At 35.6% G+C, this 18,059-nt stretch overlaps 1 protein-coding gene across 9 annotated transcripts in view; it reads left to right on the top strand.

The window, feature by feature from the left end:
* Positions 1-18,059, top strand: part of Stxbp5l (syntaxin binding protein 5 like) — a 250,576-nt gene that overhangs the window by 184,668 nt on the left and 47,849 nt on the right. For 3 of the 9 annotated variants that reach the window (XM_026785891.1, XM_026785880.1, XM_026785882.1), the window contains 2 exons: positions 7,733-7,825; positions 15,997-16,047. The exons of 4 other annotated variants lie outside the window; for them this stretch is intronic. In XM_026785891.1, the coding sequence (XP_026641692.1) occupies positions 7,733-7,825; positions 15,997-16,047 (144 nt within the window). Of the gene's footprint in view, positions 1-7,732; positions 7,832-15,996; positions 16,048-18,059 lie in introns of all 9 variants that reach the window. 2 more of the 9 variants (XM_026785887.1, XM_013352322.2) reach the window with 2 other exon arrangements.

The following is an 18,059-nucleotide window of genomic DNA, read 5'->3' as shown; positions in this document are numbered from 1 at the left end:
ATACAGATTCAATCTTTTGTGGCCCAGGGTGGCCTTGATCATGCTGCTTCTGTCTCCCAAATCCTGGGATTAAAGGTGTGTGCCCCCTGACCTCAAGTGGTTTAGCTCTGCACTCTGATCTTCAGGCAAGCTTTATTTGTTAAAACACAAAATATCACCATGGTGTTAATGCATATTTGTGTACTTGCATGTTGAGGCCAGGGGTTAGCCTCAGAGGTCTTTTCTTAGGAGCTGTCTACATTGTTCTGTGAGGCAGAGTATCTCACTGGGACCTAGGGCTCACCAATTAGCATAGACTAGCTAGCCAGTAGGCCCCAGATGCCTGCTCATCTCTGCTTCCACAGCACTGGGATTTTCAAGACCTGCCATGACATCCAGCTTTTGATATGCATTCTGGGGACCCAGAATTCTGGGGACCTGACTCAGGTCCTCATGCTAGGGCAGCAAGCACTTTACAGACTGAGCCATCTCCATGCCCTTTCTCCTTTCTTCTGCACAAGGGTTAAGTAATTGTTGAGATTACTTATTCTTTGAAGTTTAAGTAACATTTCTCTTTTATAACAATTGCTTCATGTATTCTTTATTTTGCATAATTATCCTTTCTCTTTAAAGAAATTTCTCTCCATTATGGACATTTTTGATTAGCCTTAAATGATGTTTTATTTTGTTTATTTTTAACTTTTAATTTCTGCTTTTATCTTTATTAATTACCTGTATTTTCCTTTTCCTTTATTTTTACTTTTCAACTTTTTAGGTATATACTTAATTCTTCTGTTTTCATTATTTATTAAACATTCCTATAAGTATTCAGTGCTAAATTTCCCTTTGAATTCCACACTAAATATATCACATTTATTTTATAAAAGTTATTTTATTAAAATTCATTTTGTGATATATTCTAGTTCTTTTTTCTTTTATTGAAAATAGTTTTTTATACAATATATCCTGAATATAGTTTCCCTTCACTCTACCTCTCAAGTTTCTACCCACCTCTCCTCCCATCTGGACCCACTCCCTTTCTGTCTCTTGTTAGAAAGCAAACAGACGTCTAAGGGAGTGTAATGCAATACATTTTAATATAATACACTATAAAAGAAAAAACAAGTACAAACCAATTGGAATAGGCCAAAACAGAAGAAAATGGTACAAGAAACAGATATAGATGCAGAAACCCACTTGTACACACACTCAGGAATCCCATAAAAACACCAAACTGAAAGTCATAATATATACACAAAAGACCTGTTGGGTAAAAACAATAAATAATATTTAAAAATAAAAAATATAAAATGTTTGCCAGGCAGCAGTGTCACATGCCTTTAATCCCAGCACTTAGGAGAGAGAGGCAGCAAGATCTCTGTGAATTTGAGGCCAGCCTGGTCTACCCAGCGAGTTTCAGGACAGGCTCCAAAGCTACACAGAGAAACCTTGTCTTGAAAAGATAAATTAGAAAAAGGGAAAAACCCGGATAGATATAAAACAAAGACCCTCCAAAGATGCTGTTCAGTTCATTTTCTGTTTGCCATTTATTCCTGACCATGCAGCCTAACCTTAAGAGTAGTTTCCCCAGTGAGACTCCCTGGAAGAAAATTAAATTTTCATTTGCAAATGGTTATCATTTGGAGATAGTGTCTGGGTTTGTGTCCAGAAGCAGTGGGACCCCATCTGCTGCCAACTGTGTAAGCCCTGTGCATGCTGCCTCAGTCTCTGAGTTCACATTGCCGCAGGCCTAATGTGCTTAAATGACCTTGTTTTCCTGGTGTCCTCCAGCCCTCTGGCTCTTAACACTCTCTGCCTCTTCTTCCACAGGGTTCTCTAAGCCCTGGAGTAGGGATTTGATAGAGACATCATGTTTTAAGCCAAGTGTTCCACTGTTTTCTCCATCTATTGCAATTGAATGCTTTACTAGGTATAAGTCTGGACCATCATCTGTTGTCTCTTAGAGTAGTTTGTAGAACATGTGTCCAGTGCCTTCTACATTTTAGAGTCTCATTTGGGAAGTCGGGTGTTATTTGAGTACAACTGTCTTCATATGTGACTTTTCTTTTTTCTTTGCAGCTTGTAATATTCTTTCTTTGTTTTGTATGTTTAGTGTTTTGATTGTGGGCTGGGGAATTTCTCTTCTGGTATTCTGTAAGCTTGTACCTTGATAAGCATCTCCTTTTTTAGGTTAGGGAAATTTTCTTCTATGATCTTGTTAAAAATATTTCCTGTGCCTTTGACCTGGGTTTCTTCTCTTTCCTCTTTTCTTATTACTCTTAGATTTGGTCTTTTCATAGTGTCCCAGATTTCCTAGATGTTTTGTTCCAGTTTTTTAGACTTCACATTTTCTTTAATTGGGCTATCCATCTCTTCTATCATATCTTCCATATCTGAAATTCTCTCTTCAATCTCTTGTATTCTGCTGGTGAGGCTTGTCTCTAAGATTCCTGTTCACATTCCTAAATCTTTCATTTCCAGATCTCCCTCACTTTGTTTTTCTTTATTGAGTCTCTCTCTCTCTCTCTCTCTCTCTCTCTCTCTCTCTCTCTCTCTCTCTCTCTTTCTTTCAGGCAGGTCTTGAACTGTTTTATTAATTTCCTCCCACAGTTTGTTGTGTTTTCTTAGATTTGTTTAATTGATTTATTCATTTCCTCTTTAAGGACATCTATCATGCTTACAAAGGCTGTTTTAAGGTCTTTGTCTTGTCTTCAGGTATGCTCTAATACTCAGGGCCTGCTGTACTGGGTTTGTTGTGCTTTAGTAGAAACATGCTGTCCTGGCTATTACTGATTGTGTTTTTACACTGGCATATAAGCATCTGAGTTTGGGGAAATTGTAAATCTGGGTGCTGATATCTGGTTTTGTCTTTTGTGGGGTGGGTGTTTTGTTTCTTAGTTTCTGTTGCCCTCTCTGGTTCTTAGGAGAGTGTGGTATTTGTGTGTTGCCTGGTAGAAAATTCTTCCAGGATCCTGCTAGGTGTAGTCACTGAGGGTTCTAGGTAAAAGCTGTTTCTAGGTATTGGGATCCTACACTTAGGAATGGGGTTGAGCTAGGAGGGGAGCTGAGGGAGTTCAAAGAAGGGAAGAGAGCAGGGTTTTCCACCTGGATCTGCTAAGTCCCCTAGAAATGGGCACAGAAATTGGAGAGAGACACCACAGCAGGTGATCTGCTACAGAGCTGGGGATGAGTTTGGAGAGTTGGGTTTGGAAGAAAGGAGGGAGAAGTGAATGATCTCCTACCTACCTTCTTAGCCAGCAGGAGGGGCCTGTGGGTTCTCAGGGGATACCTGCTGGGGTTGGAGGTTAAGATAAAGCAATGAGTCTGGGGACAGAAGTTGAAGGGAAGAACTGTGTGATTCACCAGAGATGGGGGCAGAGAAAAGGGGGAGCTCTCCAGAAGGGCTGAGGTTGAGACTGGGCATTGGACTTGGAGGAGAAGAGAAGGAGGTAAAAATCTTAGGTTAACCTACCTGCTTCCCTGAATGGAGTGGGAATTTTTCCTTTTCCTTTTTCTTTTGTTTTTGATTTAAGTTGCTCTAAGTGAATTCATAGCATTCAGTAGTAGTAGTGTTACTATATTTCTTATGTTGCCATTTATATTCTGCTTACTTGACCTGCCAAGAACTGAAAATCAGTAAATTAAAATATTGTATAGCAATATATTTGTTGCTTTTCTTTCTATCTGCTGTGTTTTTATTGCTCAGGGTATTTTTTTACTTATTATGTCATTTTTATATGTTGATATTTGGAAAGCATATCCATTTAAAGTATAACTTTTACCAGTCAGTATTTTTTTACTTTACATGTTATGTTTTTTCCACAAGTTTTACCTATATTATCAATACCATAACTCAAGCTTTTCTAATTTCAATTTGAGAATAACTTAACCCTAACTCTCTGGTTAAACATTTTTAGATTATAGTACATAAGCTTCAGTGTTTACACATCTTAAAATATCAGCCAGACTTATTTAACAAGTAAATATAAACATGTAAAACTCCCAATTGAAAACATAATGTGTATAACTTTATTTCTGATCTTCACAACAGCCCTACTGCTCTCCTAGCTCCGTGTATTATCACTTGTATGTGTTTACTACCATAAAACAAAATTGTGATATTTTGTTATAAGTAAAATCTTATGCTGTTTACTTTTCTTGTTTATCTCTCTTCTCTTCCCTCCTTCCCTCTTGTGTGTGTATCCTATCCATCTCTGTTACAACATGATAGTTTTGCTATGTAATAGCTCATTATATGAATATGCCTCAATTTAATGTAGCATAACGTTTGGTGGTTTGGGGCTTTTATCAATGAGCTGATATGACTATATTCTACATTTTTAATGAAATATCTACTAATTTCTGTTGCATATGTATCTAGAAGTAGAACTGGGGGGAATGTCAATTATGCAAATGTGCAGATTTAGTAAAAGAGATTTTTAAAGTAGTGGTACCAATTTATTTCCACTTAAAGTTCTCAAAAGGTCCATTCTTTCATATACTTCCTGATATTCAACTTTATGGCAATTAATTTTAAAATTATCATTGTTTTGAAGTGCATGTAGTCTTATCTCATTGTAGGGTTAAATTGGATTGCACATCTCTAATGTCTGATGACTTTGACAAGTTCTAAATGTACTTACTATTACTCTTCTTTTATAGGATATTTAATTCTTTTCCTCATTGCAATTAGGTCACCAACTTTTTCATATTAATTTCTTTATTGATTGCGTGTATGTGAGGGGGTGCTGGACTGAAGTCTTTTGCTTCATGTATATAGTATAGAATATCTTGTCCCTTCTCTGTGGCTTTCTCTTTACTTTCTTTTTTTATTGATTTCTGTTGAGCTCTCTGCTCCCCTCCATGACTCTCCCCTCCCCTCCAACCCTCCCCCAAGTTTCCCATGCTCCCAATTTACTCAGGAGATCTTGTCTTTTTCTACTTCCCATGTAGATTAGATCTATGTATGTCTCTTTTAGGGTCTTCATTGTTGTCTAAGTTCTCTAGGATTGTGATTTGTGGGCTTTTTTTTTTTTTTTTTGCTTTATGTTTAAAAAACACTTAAGAGTGAGTATGTGCTAATTGTCTTTTTATGTCTGGGTTACCTCACTCAAAATGATGTTTTCTAGCTCCATCCATTTGCCTGCAAAATTCAAGATATTTTTTTCTGTTGTGTAGTACTCTATTGTGTAAATGTACCACATTTTCCTTTTCCATTCTTTGGTCCAGGGGCATTTAGGATGTTTCCAGGTTCTGGCTATGACAAACAATGCTGCTATGAACATAGTTGAGCACATGTCCTAGTGGCATGATTGAAAGTCAGTGCTAGTTCTAATGTAGTTCAATTTGACAATGTTTTATTTTATTTGAGTACTTTATGAGGTTTTGTTTAAAGAAAATCTTTGCCCATTCCATGATCATGAAGTAACTTTTGACACTATCATCTAGAATTTTATTGTTTTATATTTCATATTAACTTTCATTTGGAATTTGTTCTGTATCTAATATGAGGAAAGAGCTGTTTAGCTATCCAATGGATAAGTGAGATTTGTTTGGAAACTGCCCTTTCCTTCACTACACGAAAGTGGAGATTTGGCTGTGATTCAGTGGACGTTACCTGTGTTGCATGTGTTTGCATGTGTGTATAGGTTATATCTTCCATTCTAAATATAATTATACCACTTTTTCAGACCACACTGTTTTAATTAATATCACTTTATAAATATTGTTGACAGTGTAGTTTTTCTAAATTTTTTGGTCTTTTTCAAGATTATTTTATATATTCTAGTTTTTGTAACTTTTAGGAATAATTTATTACAACATAAACATGTTTACATTGTTATTACAATTTCACTAGTTATAGATCAATCAGGTATAATTCACATGCTTAAAAATATTGAATTTCCCCTTTGTGTGTGGGTTCTTTATCTCAGTAGTGATTTTTAATTTTTGCTGTATAAGTATTGTTCATCTTTAATTAGATTTCTTTTGTATTTGATTTTTCAATTATTATAAATGTCATTTAATTTTCTAGATATTTTTGTATAAAGTACAAAAATAACAATTAATATTTACAAATTGTACTTGTTTCCAGCAACTTGTTAAATTTACAGATTCTAATTTTATAAATTCTTTCTGATTATCTACATATTTAATTATATTCCCAGTGTTAACGGCATTTCTATTTCTCAAAAAAAAAATCTTCTAAAAAATGTTGTTTAAGTACTCCCTATAGCTATGATGCATAATAGATGTGATGTTAGTAGCTTCTTTGTTTCTGATCTCAGGGATAAGGACTTAAAATGTTTATAATTATGAGATAATTGCTGAAATGTTTAGGGTGTGAGCATCTACCTGTATCCCTCTTCCTATGTGTTGATTGTTTTATGAGAGATAGGACACCTCTGGAAACTCCGCTGCACTGCTGTTCTTAGGGTAACCTAGAGGGGCTTGTATGCAATCAAGTAGATTACTTCAAACCAGGACAATTTTGACTACCTCCATATTTGTTTATTGTAGGTAAAATTATCTATTATGATAGAATTAATTTATCACTTTAGTACTAATAATGACAATTGAGTGCATCTTCCTAAATGGAATAGATACAGTATTTTCTCTATGAAAAAAATTTTAGATTTTTTTCAGCAGTATTCCCCACAAACAATATCACTGGAGAGTCTTAGACCCCCCCCCCCGTTAAATCCGCTAAAACTGGTGAAAATATTCAATGTTAGTCAATTGGAATAAGATAAACTAGAACTAAGGAAAATAGTAATCATTTTATATAGTTTTTCTTTTTCCTCAAAGTCTCTTAGCCCTTAATAAGCTACAAATAACAGAGATAAAGGTTCAGACTGTGAAGTATTTCCTTGAGGTAGCAAAAGAGAATAGGATATAGACTGGGAGTTATAGATCGCGAGTCAACTGGAATCTCATATTCTCATTATTTAAGATAATATAAGGTTTTAATATTACTAGTTCATTTACTAAACAATTTAATGACTATTTTCAGTTTCCATGGATAGACATTAGGCTATCCACTGAAGAAAAGATAAGAACAGAAAGTAAACATACTTCATCACAAGTAGAACTAGAGTCCATGTATTATTTTAATAATGTTAAATTTTAATGCTTTTTTTAAAGCTATGAAATGCTTTTCACTCAGCAGATGATGTTGTGTAATGTTTCCTGTATAAGTTCATCTCCCAAGAGAGTTGGGTAGGTCCTAGTATTCAATCCTACCCTCTACCCCACTTTTGGGACACAGAGTTGGAAGCTCATCAACCCTTTAATTTTAGGGTTGTATCTTCTCTTGAATATGGACCCTTTTTCAAATCCTGTGCCCAGGAGAGCATCCTCTTCTATCCCCATTAGGTCCCAAGACTCCTTCTATTTTTATTATCATCAAACTTATAATTTCTATTTTCCATAGTCTACAAAAAACTTAATATGCAACCAAGTCCACTGAAAACTAGGTTGACAGATATTTATTTTATTAAACTTTATTAAATTATTATAATAGTGGTGTCATAAAATAGTCAAAAAATGGATGGGCCAACTCAGTCTTTTCTCAGGCTTGGACTTGATCTAGATTCAGTAGCCCAGTTTCAGTACTACATGCACACACACAGTCCAGCCCAGGAGAGCACACAGACCTCCTGTGTAGTCATTAAGAAACTGACCTTTAAGATATATCTTAGTTCACTAGAGCTGAGAAATCATATGCCAATAGTCTTGTATTCCCTTCCCTTAGGACTTGCCACCAGAACTCCTGAGGCAGCACCAGGCTTTTATAGGAATGAAATGCCAGCTGGGAGACAGAGGAATCAAGTACACCACTTGCCAGGTGAAGGTGAAAATCTTTTCTGTGAATAAATAAAAGACTTGTTTCTTCCCAATTTGCTTCACAGTTTAAGACTTGCTTTTCATTTGTTGTGTTGAAAACACAGGTCAAAACATGGCAAATAAAAACATGTTGCTAGAAGCATTTATTCAAACCAGAGACGTTTATGTCAGAATATAAAAGTAGGGATTCGTCTTGATCTTGAAATGTTCCATAGAATTTTTTTTATACAAAATACAGCTGAATAACCTCATGAAACCTGTAAGAAAGTAGAACAGGACAACCAGGAAATTCAGAGGAAATTTAAATGTCCTCCCAACTAGTGAGATTTTATTCTAGAATCACCATGAGCCTTTCTAAGCCAATGAATTGATTTCTGTAACCAGTACAACCACTGGTGATTCCAACAACTCTATCAAAGCATTGCTGCTTTGGAACATTTTCCTGAAGAATTGTCCTTCACAGGTTTTATCAACCCAATCCTTTGCAGGGGCCTCAAAACCCAAAACTGCTCCCTGATACCCAAACCAACTTGACACAGTCTGTCTACCCTTCTTAAGTTAGTCATTAAAAAGTGGATATGGCCAGATTTGTAACTTTTAAGAGTTATTCATCTTATAGATCTCAAGTAGCCAAGGAAGACAAAAACACTCGTTAAAGCTTTATAGACATTAGCTTCTATATAACCTTCTGGTAAGCAAATTAAAGCTAAGAGTATTTCAATGGAAAGAAGTAAAATTTTAATTACTTATATTTGATTTGAAAACCAAAGCTATCCCCTGCCACCATCATTCATTCATTAAATGAGAAAAACAATGACATTTACAAAATAATCACTATTAAAATTATATGACTGAGCTACGAGGAAGAAGTACCTGAGTTATGAAGAGACTATTTAGCAATAACATTAAAAAAGAACTTGTAAATATACCTTTCTTGAAATAGCAGAAGAAAATAGTTCACTACTTAAGTTCTGGGAAAAGACTATTTTGAAAATTACTTTATTGTTGTAGTTCATATAATTAATGTAACAAACTAGTTTGTTAAAAACTGTAATTTTTTTTATAGTACTTGAGCACAAATAAGGTTCTTTTGTCCTGATTGTTTGATTTGATTTTTACAGCAACCCTATGAGGTTGCTGAGAAGAAAAGTTCTTTAACTCACTCCAGGATGCCTTGTGAGCAACAACTTGGCGCAAGCCTAGATCGACAAGCCTCACAGGCTTCTGAGTACTTGATCTAGGTTAAATGGTAACAAATCATTTGGCCTCCTATTGTAAAAGGTTTAAAAGATAGATTGAAAACTGAGGTATTTCTGGGAATTTATAATTTGAAATATATATTAAATTAATCAGAAATGAAGTTTAATACTCAGTGAAGAAGCATATGAAATTAAGTCATTCATTAACTAATACTATCTAAATAGAAATATAAAGTATAAGATCGATGGCAATACATATTTTTGTGCTAAGGCAAATTCTCATGACAATAACTCTCTTCCCACTGTATCTTAGCCTCTCTAAAGGGTAGGAGGGAAGCTATGGCAATACAATTGAAGAAAGCAGGTCTTTCATGGCATGGTGACCCGAAATGCTTCTTTTCTTTTTAACTTTTCCCATATACATATCTGGTGTATCGGTCCTCTCAGTTTATGGATTAGGACAAGGGAAATTCAATTGTCATACTCAATCAGTCAATTAATCAATAAATATGTAAGTACACAGATAAAAATCATAAACATTTTCATCAAATCAACTTTTATTTTAAATTAATGTGAGGTCTGTATGTTTCCTAGATGTCTAGACCCCTTAGGTAGTGTTTTCTTTTTTATTATTTATTTTTGTTGTTGAAAAAAAATTCTGCCTCCTCCCCACTTCCCATTTCCCTCCCCCTCTCCCCACTCCTCTCTCCCTATCCCCACTTATTTTCCCTTCCCCCTACTCCATTCCCCCTCACTCTCGAGACTGAAGAGCAGTCCGGATTCCCTGCCCTGTGGGAAGTTCAAGGTCCTCCCCCCTCCATCCAGGTCCAGGAAGGTGAGCATCCAAACAGGCTAGGCTCCCACAAAGCCAGTTCATGTAGTAGTAGGTAGTGTTTTCTATGTCAAGAAGATTGTGTATGTTGCTCAGTTTAAAGGGTATGACTTTGAAATCAGAAAAATGTAACCTTATCCAGGCACCTTCTATCACTGCATTAGTTAATAGCTTTAAATGTTTATCCGTGTCAGAACGTAGGTTTGCCACAGTATATATCAGGCTTCTTTACAAATATGGGGGCAAGTGTCTATGGTCTAAGGAGACTAAGTTAGTTGCTCTTGATCATTCTAGGCTTGCAAATGCTCATTATGGCTTAGCTATAACGAGTTCAAAATCTTTCACTAGAAATCCAAAAATAAATCTAGTTCAAGAAACATCTGAGCAGCAGGCCTGAATTGGAAACTTCTAATCTATCTCTTTATAGTATATATTATCTTTAAAGCCATGGTAGCCATTAACACTTTGATTTAGACTTTAACCTGTTTATGCATTGTTGATTCAGCTAGTGAAAGGAGGATGTGGCTGAGATTTATTTGAAGTCTTTACATATGATGAACCACACTGCACCATCCACTGACTTTAAACTGAATGAAGAATTAGAAAAAGGATATTATAGGTGGTTAAAGGTCATGCTATTATCAACACACACAATGACAACTAAACAAAACCATACTTTAATGTCCAAAATTCTGTTTATATTTAAGGGCTGAGTATATTAACTCATTCTGGCATAAATTATAAGCTCAAATTGATTGCTTTGCCTTGTCATTAAACTTAAACCTAAATTTAGGAAGCATGAATAATAATAGCTTTGCAAAAGTTTATAATCTGCTAACGTGACCTTTAAACCTCAATTTATAAATGCATTTTGTTATAGGCAAGTCCTTTTACTTATTTATTGTTTTCACATAATGATTCTACTTAAAAGAACTTTAGGTAAATCAGCCAGAACCTAGCCCAATTGACAGAGTGCTTGCATAGCATGCATGAAGCCCTGAGCTCAGTCCTCAGCACAGCACAGACCAGGTGTGGTGGTTCAATACCTGCCATGACAGCACTCAGGAAGCACAACAGGAGGGATCCCGAAAGTAAGCTCATCCTCAGCTATTGAGGCCAGCAGGACTATATGAGAAGCTATCTCAAATGAAATAAAAATGGAACCCAAGTCGATAGGTAGGGTTTAGTAAGTGTGGATGGAGTAAACTGTGGGGATGCTTTCCTTGGCATTTTATTTCTCTTATGTCAGGTGTATTGAGGTAAAATCAACATAGAATAAAATTTAACTGTGTAGTGTGTAATTCTTTGAGTTTTCTTGCCTTTGTTTTTATTTTTAAAAAGTATGCCACAGCACAATAAAAATAGCAATAAATTCCTGATCATTTGCTCAGAGCCAAATAGGGCTAGGGTCATAAGAAATCAAACAGAGCTGGTGCTATAGCACAGAAGTAACAGGTTGAACTCTTACCTAACGTGCATGAGGCCAGGTTTAATTCCTGGGAGAGACGGAGGGATAGGAGATCAAACTGTCATGTTTGTTGAAACAATATTTCCTGACCCAGCTAAATTAGCTATCATATTTTTTGTGTGATTTTTTCTATAAACCAGTTGAGAAGTTCTTCCAAAATTATTTTGTTCTGTGTGGGATTGTGCAATATGAACAATGTGACCTAGTACATTTAATAGAGAATAAGTCATCATGGGCCAAGTGTGGGATGTTACTCTTAAAAAGACATTGGTGCCTTAGAACATACTAGCCTGTTATACCTGACAAAAAGAAGAAAGAAGAAAAAACAAAATTATACTCACAACAGAAACACAATGCCCTCATTACTAACGAAACATTGTGAGATAAAAATTTTAATCAAGAAAGAGCTGTAGCTAACTTGGGAGACAGCCTCCCAGTCAGCAGCAGGGTATTTAAGAAAACCCACAAAGGTGGTAAGGGTTTCTTAGGAAAAATTTTTCCTCTTTCTTTGGGCTAGACTTTTCAATCTGAGGGGAAAATAAGGAAACACAGATGCTTTCTGGTGGTAAATTTGCCTTTACTTTTTTGTGAAACTTTCTCTCTGAAAAATCTCTTGCTCTTTTCTCATTACTCTCCTTGGCAGCTTCTTCTACACCACCACTTCTCTTGCCGCTGATGTTCCTTCCTTCATCCATGCTCCTCCTCTTACTGCACCGTGGCTGCTGCTCTTCCCCTCACAACCAAACTCTGAACAATTATAAGTTACATTTTCAAGGCCCAACCCAATGTAACACATAAGTCAAGTAGTTTCCCTTAGGCTAGGGAGGTTGCATAACTGGCCACGGAGTAATGTTTAGCCATGCATGTAGCTCAAAATAGTTAGGGTTCCCAGACAGAAAAATGATGTTGGAATTCAAGACTTAACAATTTATTAGCTGGACCTTGAGTTTGGGGGGTATGTGCAGAAAGGTTCATGCTTGCAGGGAGTTGTGCCTAAAATTGCTTCAAGTCCTAGCATTGAATCAGCAAGAATACCTGTGAAAATGACCTCGTGTATTTATCCCTAGGAGCAGCCAGATATTCATCTCCAGGGGCAACCAGCATGCTCTTTGTTCTGGAGTCTAAAATTAACTGTCTGCACAAAAGACTGTCTTTGTGACTGAGAATCCTATGTCAGTCTGAGTAATGTAAAATATCCTAATAATATTTCTATTCATCAAAATTTTACAGTTAAGCAGAAATCATCTTCCTGACCATCCTCAGCTATATGTGCACCCCTTAGATGGAATATTTTCATGAAATAAACATGAAAACAGCAGTGGGAAAACACCAAAAGTTGTTCTTAGGGAAGAAATGAAGTGGCTCATGAAATTACAGATAGAGGCAATGGTCCTGTAAGCCTTGCTAAACAGGATTATCTCCATCAGATAATTATTTGTCTGGTGGGTCAATACCTGAATTATCAGTTGCCATATGCTGTATATTCCCACACATCCTACAAAGAGCCAAAAATATTAACTTGAAAAAGATTTAATTATAATCAATTTTTAGATCTAGTGAAGTTGAAGTTGACATCTACACACACACACACACACACACACACACACTCACTCACACAGTCCTCTTCTGTGCTAGTCTACCAGGTAGTAAAAGATTCAACTCCATTTTCTATCTTTAACTAATGTTATGAAATAAAAATGAGATGTATATTTTAGATTTATCAGCAATAGAAAGGGAGAAATATAAAGAGTTGCATGAATTTAGTCCATATTTCATAAATTACATTTTACTCAAACCGAATCTACTCTGCCATTTACCACTGTCTCAGTTTACCCCTCTTGAGTAAGTGACTCCTGCTCTCACATGACAGATCTAAAGATGCTTGGGGAAGACTCACTGCCACTTTAGCACTAAGTGTGAATAGCACTCTAAATATACTTCTTAATAATATTGGATTCTTATTCTCTGACACATAGATGTGTTCACCTAATCTGCTCAGCCTTCATTAGGGCAATCTGAGATACAACCCCAGACAGGGGAATAGTAGTTTATTCACAGAAAAGCTGAAGAATTTTGAAGGCATAAGAGGCCTGTTATTAGCATCACTATTAGGGAAGTTCTTCATAAATCCCTCATCCAGGCACTCTTCCCCTCCCCAAGTAGCACAATTGAGGACAAGATTTGTGAGAACAGTCCTAGGTTTCTGGTGGGAAGTAGTCTACAGAGGGCCAGGAAGGTAGGTGGTAAGCTGGATACGAGCTGAGAGTTCCAAACACTAGAGAAGATCTGAAACCAAAGTTAAAGGCTAGAATGTCAGTGATGAGGGAAACATAAGAATGGGCAGGGGATGTGGCTTAGTTAGCAGAGTGCTTGCCAAGAATGCATGGAGACTTGGTACCATCGCCAGCGCCGTATAAACTAAGTATGTAATGCAATTCTATAATCCTAACACTTGGGTGCTGGAGACAACAGAATCATAATTTCAAAGACACCCTCAAAGGCTTAATGAGTTTGAAGCCAGTTTAAACTTTCTGAAGAAACCCTGCCTTTAGGAAAAGCAAGCAACAACAGCAAAGAGTAGTAGGAAATATGAATCTAATACTGTAATAATTTCCCTGCTGTATTATCCTAGATTTTTAAAACCTATTAGGGATTGTAGGCCTTTCTTTTTTTTTAAAAAAAAGAATCAATGTAATCTTTGAGAGAAAAGATACAGAGAGACAGAGAGGGAAGGAGGGAGGGAGAGAGGGCAGATGTAGATGTGTTAAAAATTCTATTTTTAAAAAAGATAGAAACAATTTAAAAAATTAAATAAGAAATCCTTTTCAGTCTGTCTGAGTTATGAAATAACTCTTCTGAAGTACCATTATGTGGTCAATTTGAATGTATTAATAATAAACTCAAAGTAGCCAATAATATGTGGGATCACATTAAGGACAGAAATGAAAGCACTGCCCCTTGGAGCCGTTTAACCAAGAGCAAGCCCAGATTTGAAACCTCTGCTTTACTTTCCCTATGTCTTTCATCCTCTTGTCTGTCTTTTGTAGGAGTCTGAATCTGTGCCTCTGTCTCCAATGTGCACCTGTGTGTGTTTATCTCTGTCTGCCTGTGTCTATGTCTGTCTCTAGCAAAAAGCTTTGTTCTCTCATTCATTGAACCACACAGAAAGCATCACACAAATAAGAAATGAAGGAGACTTTACAGATACCTTTAACAATCCCTACAATCCCTGCCAGGTTTAAAAAGGGGTTAAGTCACGGGCTCCAGCTGACCCAGATACTAAACAGTACTACAAGGATCATTGTTTTTCAAACAATGTCTTTATGTTACTTCCATCACTAATGGTGAATATTCATTTTATACGACTGCCTTCAGTCTATATTAGATGTTTTAAGCAAATTATTATCATAAAACCACATGTATACTCTGAATTATCATAAAAACCACATACTCTGGGTCAGGGCATGGAAGAACATAGAATTTAGAATTACAGCTATCTATTAGCTTAGGACATAGAAGCTGATTACATGAGAAATCCAAAGCAAGTGAGATTGGTTGTAAATTGCTCGCTAAAAGGCAGGTTAAACAGTCTGAGTATATAGTTGGGTAGCAATCTTAAGTGCTAAGTGATGTTAAGGTATATTATTAATTTTGGATGTAAAGTCCAGTTATTGGAATGTACAAAATATTTTCATAATACTATATCGCCAGATCATTATTATGTGAGTTGTTTTGTTTATGTTTTGTTTAACAACATCTTCTGTTTGTGCTGAGTGTAATATCACATTATTAAAATCTGATTTTAATTCTTGTCAGTCTTTATAGACTGATGTGCAAATGTATTTTCACAGAGACAAAAGCATGCTGCTTTTATCAGAGTTTATGTTTGCTTTTATGTAATATAGCATGGCTTATTATAGCCAACAGTCTATAGCACTGGGTCAAATCATAAAATAGAGATTTGTGTAATTTATGAAGCATGGGCAGCTCTTACATCTTTAGATTGTTGAAGTAAAATACAAAGGAAGGTAGTATTTCAGAACACAAGAAAAAAAAACATTTAAGGGCCAGAAAAATGACTCAGTGAGTAAAGATGATTGCTGCCAAACATGATGATTTGATAAACTTCCATTATGCATAACAATGATAAAAGTAAAGACTGAACAACACTAGTAGTTTTTGAATCAAAAGAAGAAAATTCTCTTGTGTGTGAAATAATCAATGTACTGTCCATGGTAGATGAAATAACACTGATACTGTTAGGTATTTTAAACTAAGTTATCTTTAAAAAGTTAGTGTTTTTACTTTTATTGTTGTATATAATGTAAGTTTATACATTTATTGCAATATATATCTGTTAAATATGTCTGAAATTCATTTTTAGTAATTTCCTATTAAGAAATTACTTATCATACCTTGTATAATAAACTATGCAAAAAATCACTTAATTATTTACTTTAGAAGCAAATGCTTTTCTCATGTTTCTGCTTGATTATTTAAAGTTTCCTACTGAATGGCAACCCAACTAACATTGGAGCAACATTTCTGTTCTCATAAATGCATAGTAAGTGTAACTTCCAGGATGCTACTGACTATGAAACATGCTGTCCCCCACACTCCTCTTTTATTTCATATAATTAACTACTGCCTTTTTCCTTTTTCTGTTTTTTCAGTCAAAGGATCAAGAAAGTTAAGTCTGCCAACAGATCTTAAGGCTGATCTTGGTACGGTAGGCAAAAGCCAACAACTTTAAGTTTTCTTACATTCATTTGGCTGAACATTTTTACCAACCAATCCATAAATGACATAATGCTTCCTAGATAGCCATATCTAATAGCTTTCCAAAGAAGGCTTTTGTGAAAATCACCATAGAGTTCTGTTGGCAGCATTCAACATTATGTTTGTTAAAAATCATTTTATTTACAAAATTACATTTTATAAATCATTACACATCAAGGTATGTAATGTTTCTTGTTTTCTTTTCATCACAAAAATGTTTTATTATTTGTCACATATATGGACTTTATGACTGTAATCTTGTGAATGAGCATTCTTCTGGATTCTTTTCCCTATTGTATATGTTACTACTGCTTATAATTAACACTATTTCACCCAAAAAGTCTCGCACAAAATAAAATGGAGTTCTGGTTCTAATTTTGCTGTTTTATTTTGTTTGTGTTTTGGTTTTGGTTGTTTGTTTCTTTGTTTTCAGTTTAGTTTGTTTTGTTTTAGGAACACTATAGACAATTTGATTCAAGGAGCTTGGTTTGTGTAGTGGTAATAGGCTTAGGCATTAAAGTCTGACACTGGAATGTACTTCCTTAGACAGGCCTTCATACTTCTTTCAGTGCTTGTATCTTCTTGTTTGCATATGACACTTTTAGTTTTGCTTTTTGAAACTTCATTAAATAAACTATATTTTAATTTCCTTTACTCTGACACATAGCTATAGAGGGAAATCCAACTAAGGTCTTAGTAAAACAGACAAGCTGTCTTCGGGTGTAAAAAGCTGCTTTGTATTGCCCTCTTTTAGCTCTTTAAAATTGTGGTTATTACTATTTCCAGTATTTTTTTCTTCTGAAAGCAGAAACTAAGATCATTGCTGCAAACTGGTAGAATTTAAAGTCCATGACAATTAGTAGGTATGGTAGGATTCTATGCTAAATCTATCAGGCCTTGAGCTTTTGTTTAGTTGGGAGGTTTTCAGTTCTGCTTCTCTCTCAATAGGGATTGTAGGTCTATTTAAATTATTTACTACATCTTGACTTAACTTCGATAGATCATATATATCCAGAAATTCATCCATATCCTTTAGGTCTTCCTGTTTGGCAGGTTATGGATTTTTTAAAAATATGTTCTTATGTTTTTCTGATTTCCCTACAGTCTGTTACAGCATCTCTTTTTCTTCTATCATTTTATTAATTTGGATCGTCTTTCGCCTTCTTTTTGGGAGTAGGGGGGGTCTTCGAGACAGGGTTTCTCTGTAGCTTTGGAGCCTGTTCTGGAACTAGCTCTTGTAGACCAGGCTGGCTTTGAACTCACAGAGATCTGCCTGCCTCTGCCTCCGAAGCGCTGGGATTAAAGGCATGTGCCACCATCATCTAGCATCTTTCTCTTTCTTTATTTTTAATTGATTTTTGTTGAGCTCTACATTTTTCTATGTTCCCCTCCCTGCCTCTCCCCTAGCCTTCAACCCTTTCCCAAGGTCCCCATGCTCCCAATTTACTCAGGAGATCTTGTCTTTTTCTACTACCCATGTAGATTAGATCTATATATGTCTCTCTTAGGGTCCTCATTGTTGTTTAGGTTCTCTGGGATTGTGATTTGTTAGCTGGTTTTCTTTGCTTTATATTTAAAACCACTTATGAGTAAGTACATGTGATAATTGTCTTTCTGTGTTACCTCACTCAAAATGATGTTTTCTATCTCCATCCATGTAACGGCATAAATGAATGCAGACAGATTGTAAAAATATATACAGCTTTAATGGGGAAATAGATTTACAGAACCACCGTTCCCGCGGAGACCAGGAAAGCAGAAGGGTCGCTCAGGCTCCTGCTTTCCCGATTTATAAGTAAACATTTGCCCAAGGCGAACAAGCCCCCTAAGGGGCTGGGCTTATTCCTACATCTCCCCCTTTTGTCTAAATAAGACAGAACTAAACCAAATACAACTATATACTATAATAACAAATAATAAATATAACAAACAATATTGAGAACAAAAGTTTTGCTAA

This window comes from Microtus ochrogaster, chromosome 2 (assembly GCF_000317375.1).
Source record: "Microtus ochrogaster isolate Prairie Vole_2 chromosome 2, MicOch1.0, whole genome shotgun sequence".
In the NCBI taxonomy this organism is placed as follows: domain Eukaryota; kingdom Metazoa; phylum Chordata; class Mammalia; order Rodentia; family Cricetidae; genus Microtus; species Microtus ochrogaster.
This window is presented reverse-complemented; position numbering and strand designations above follow the sequence as displayed.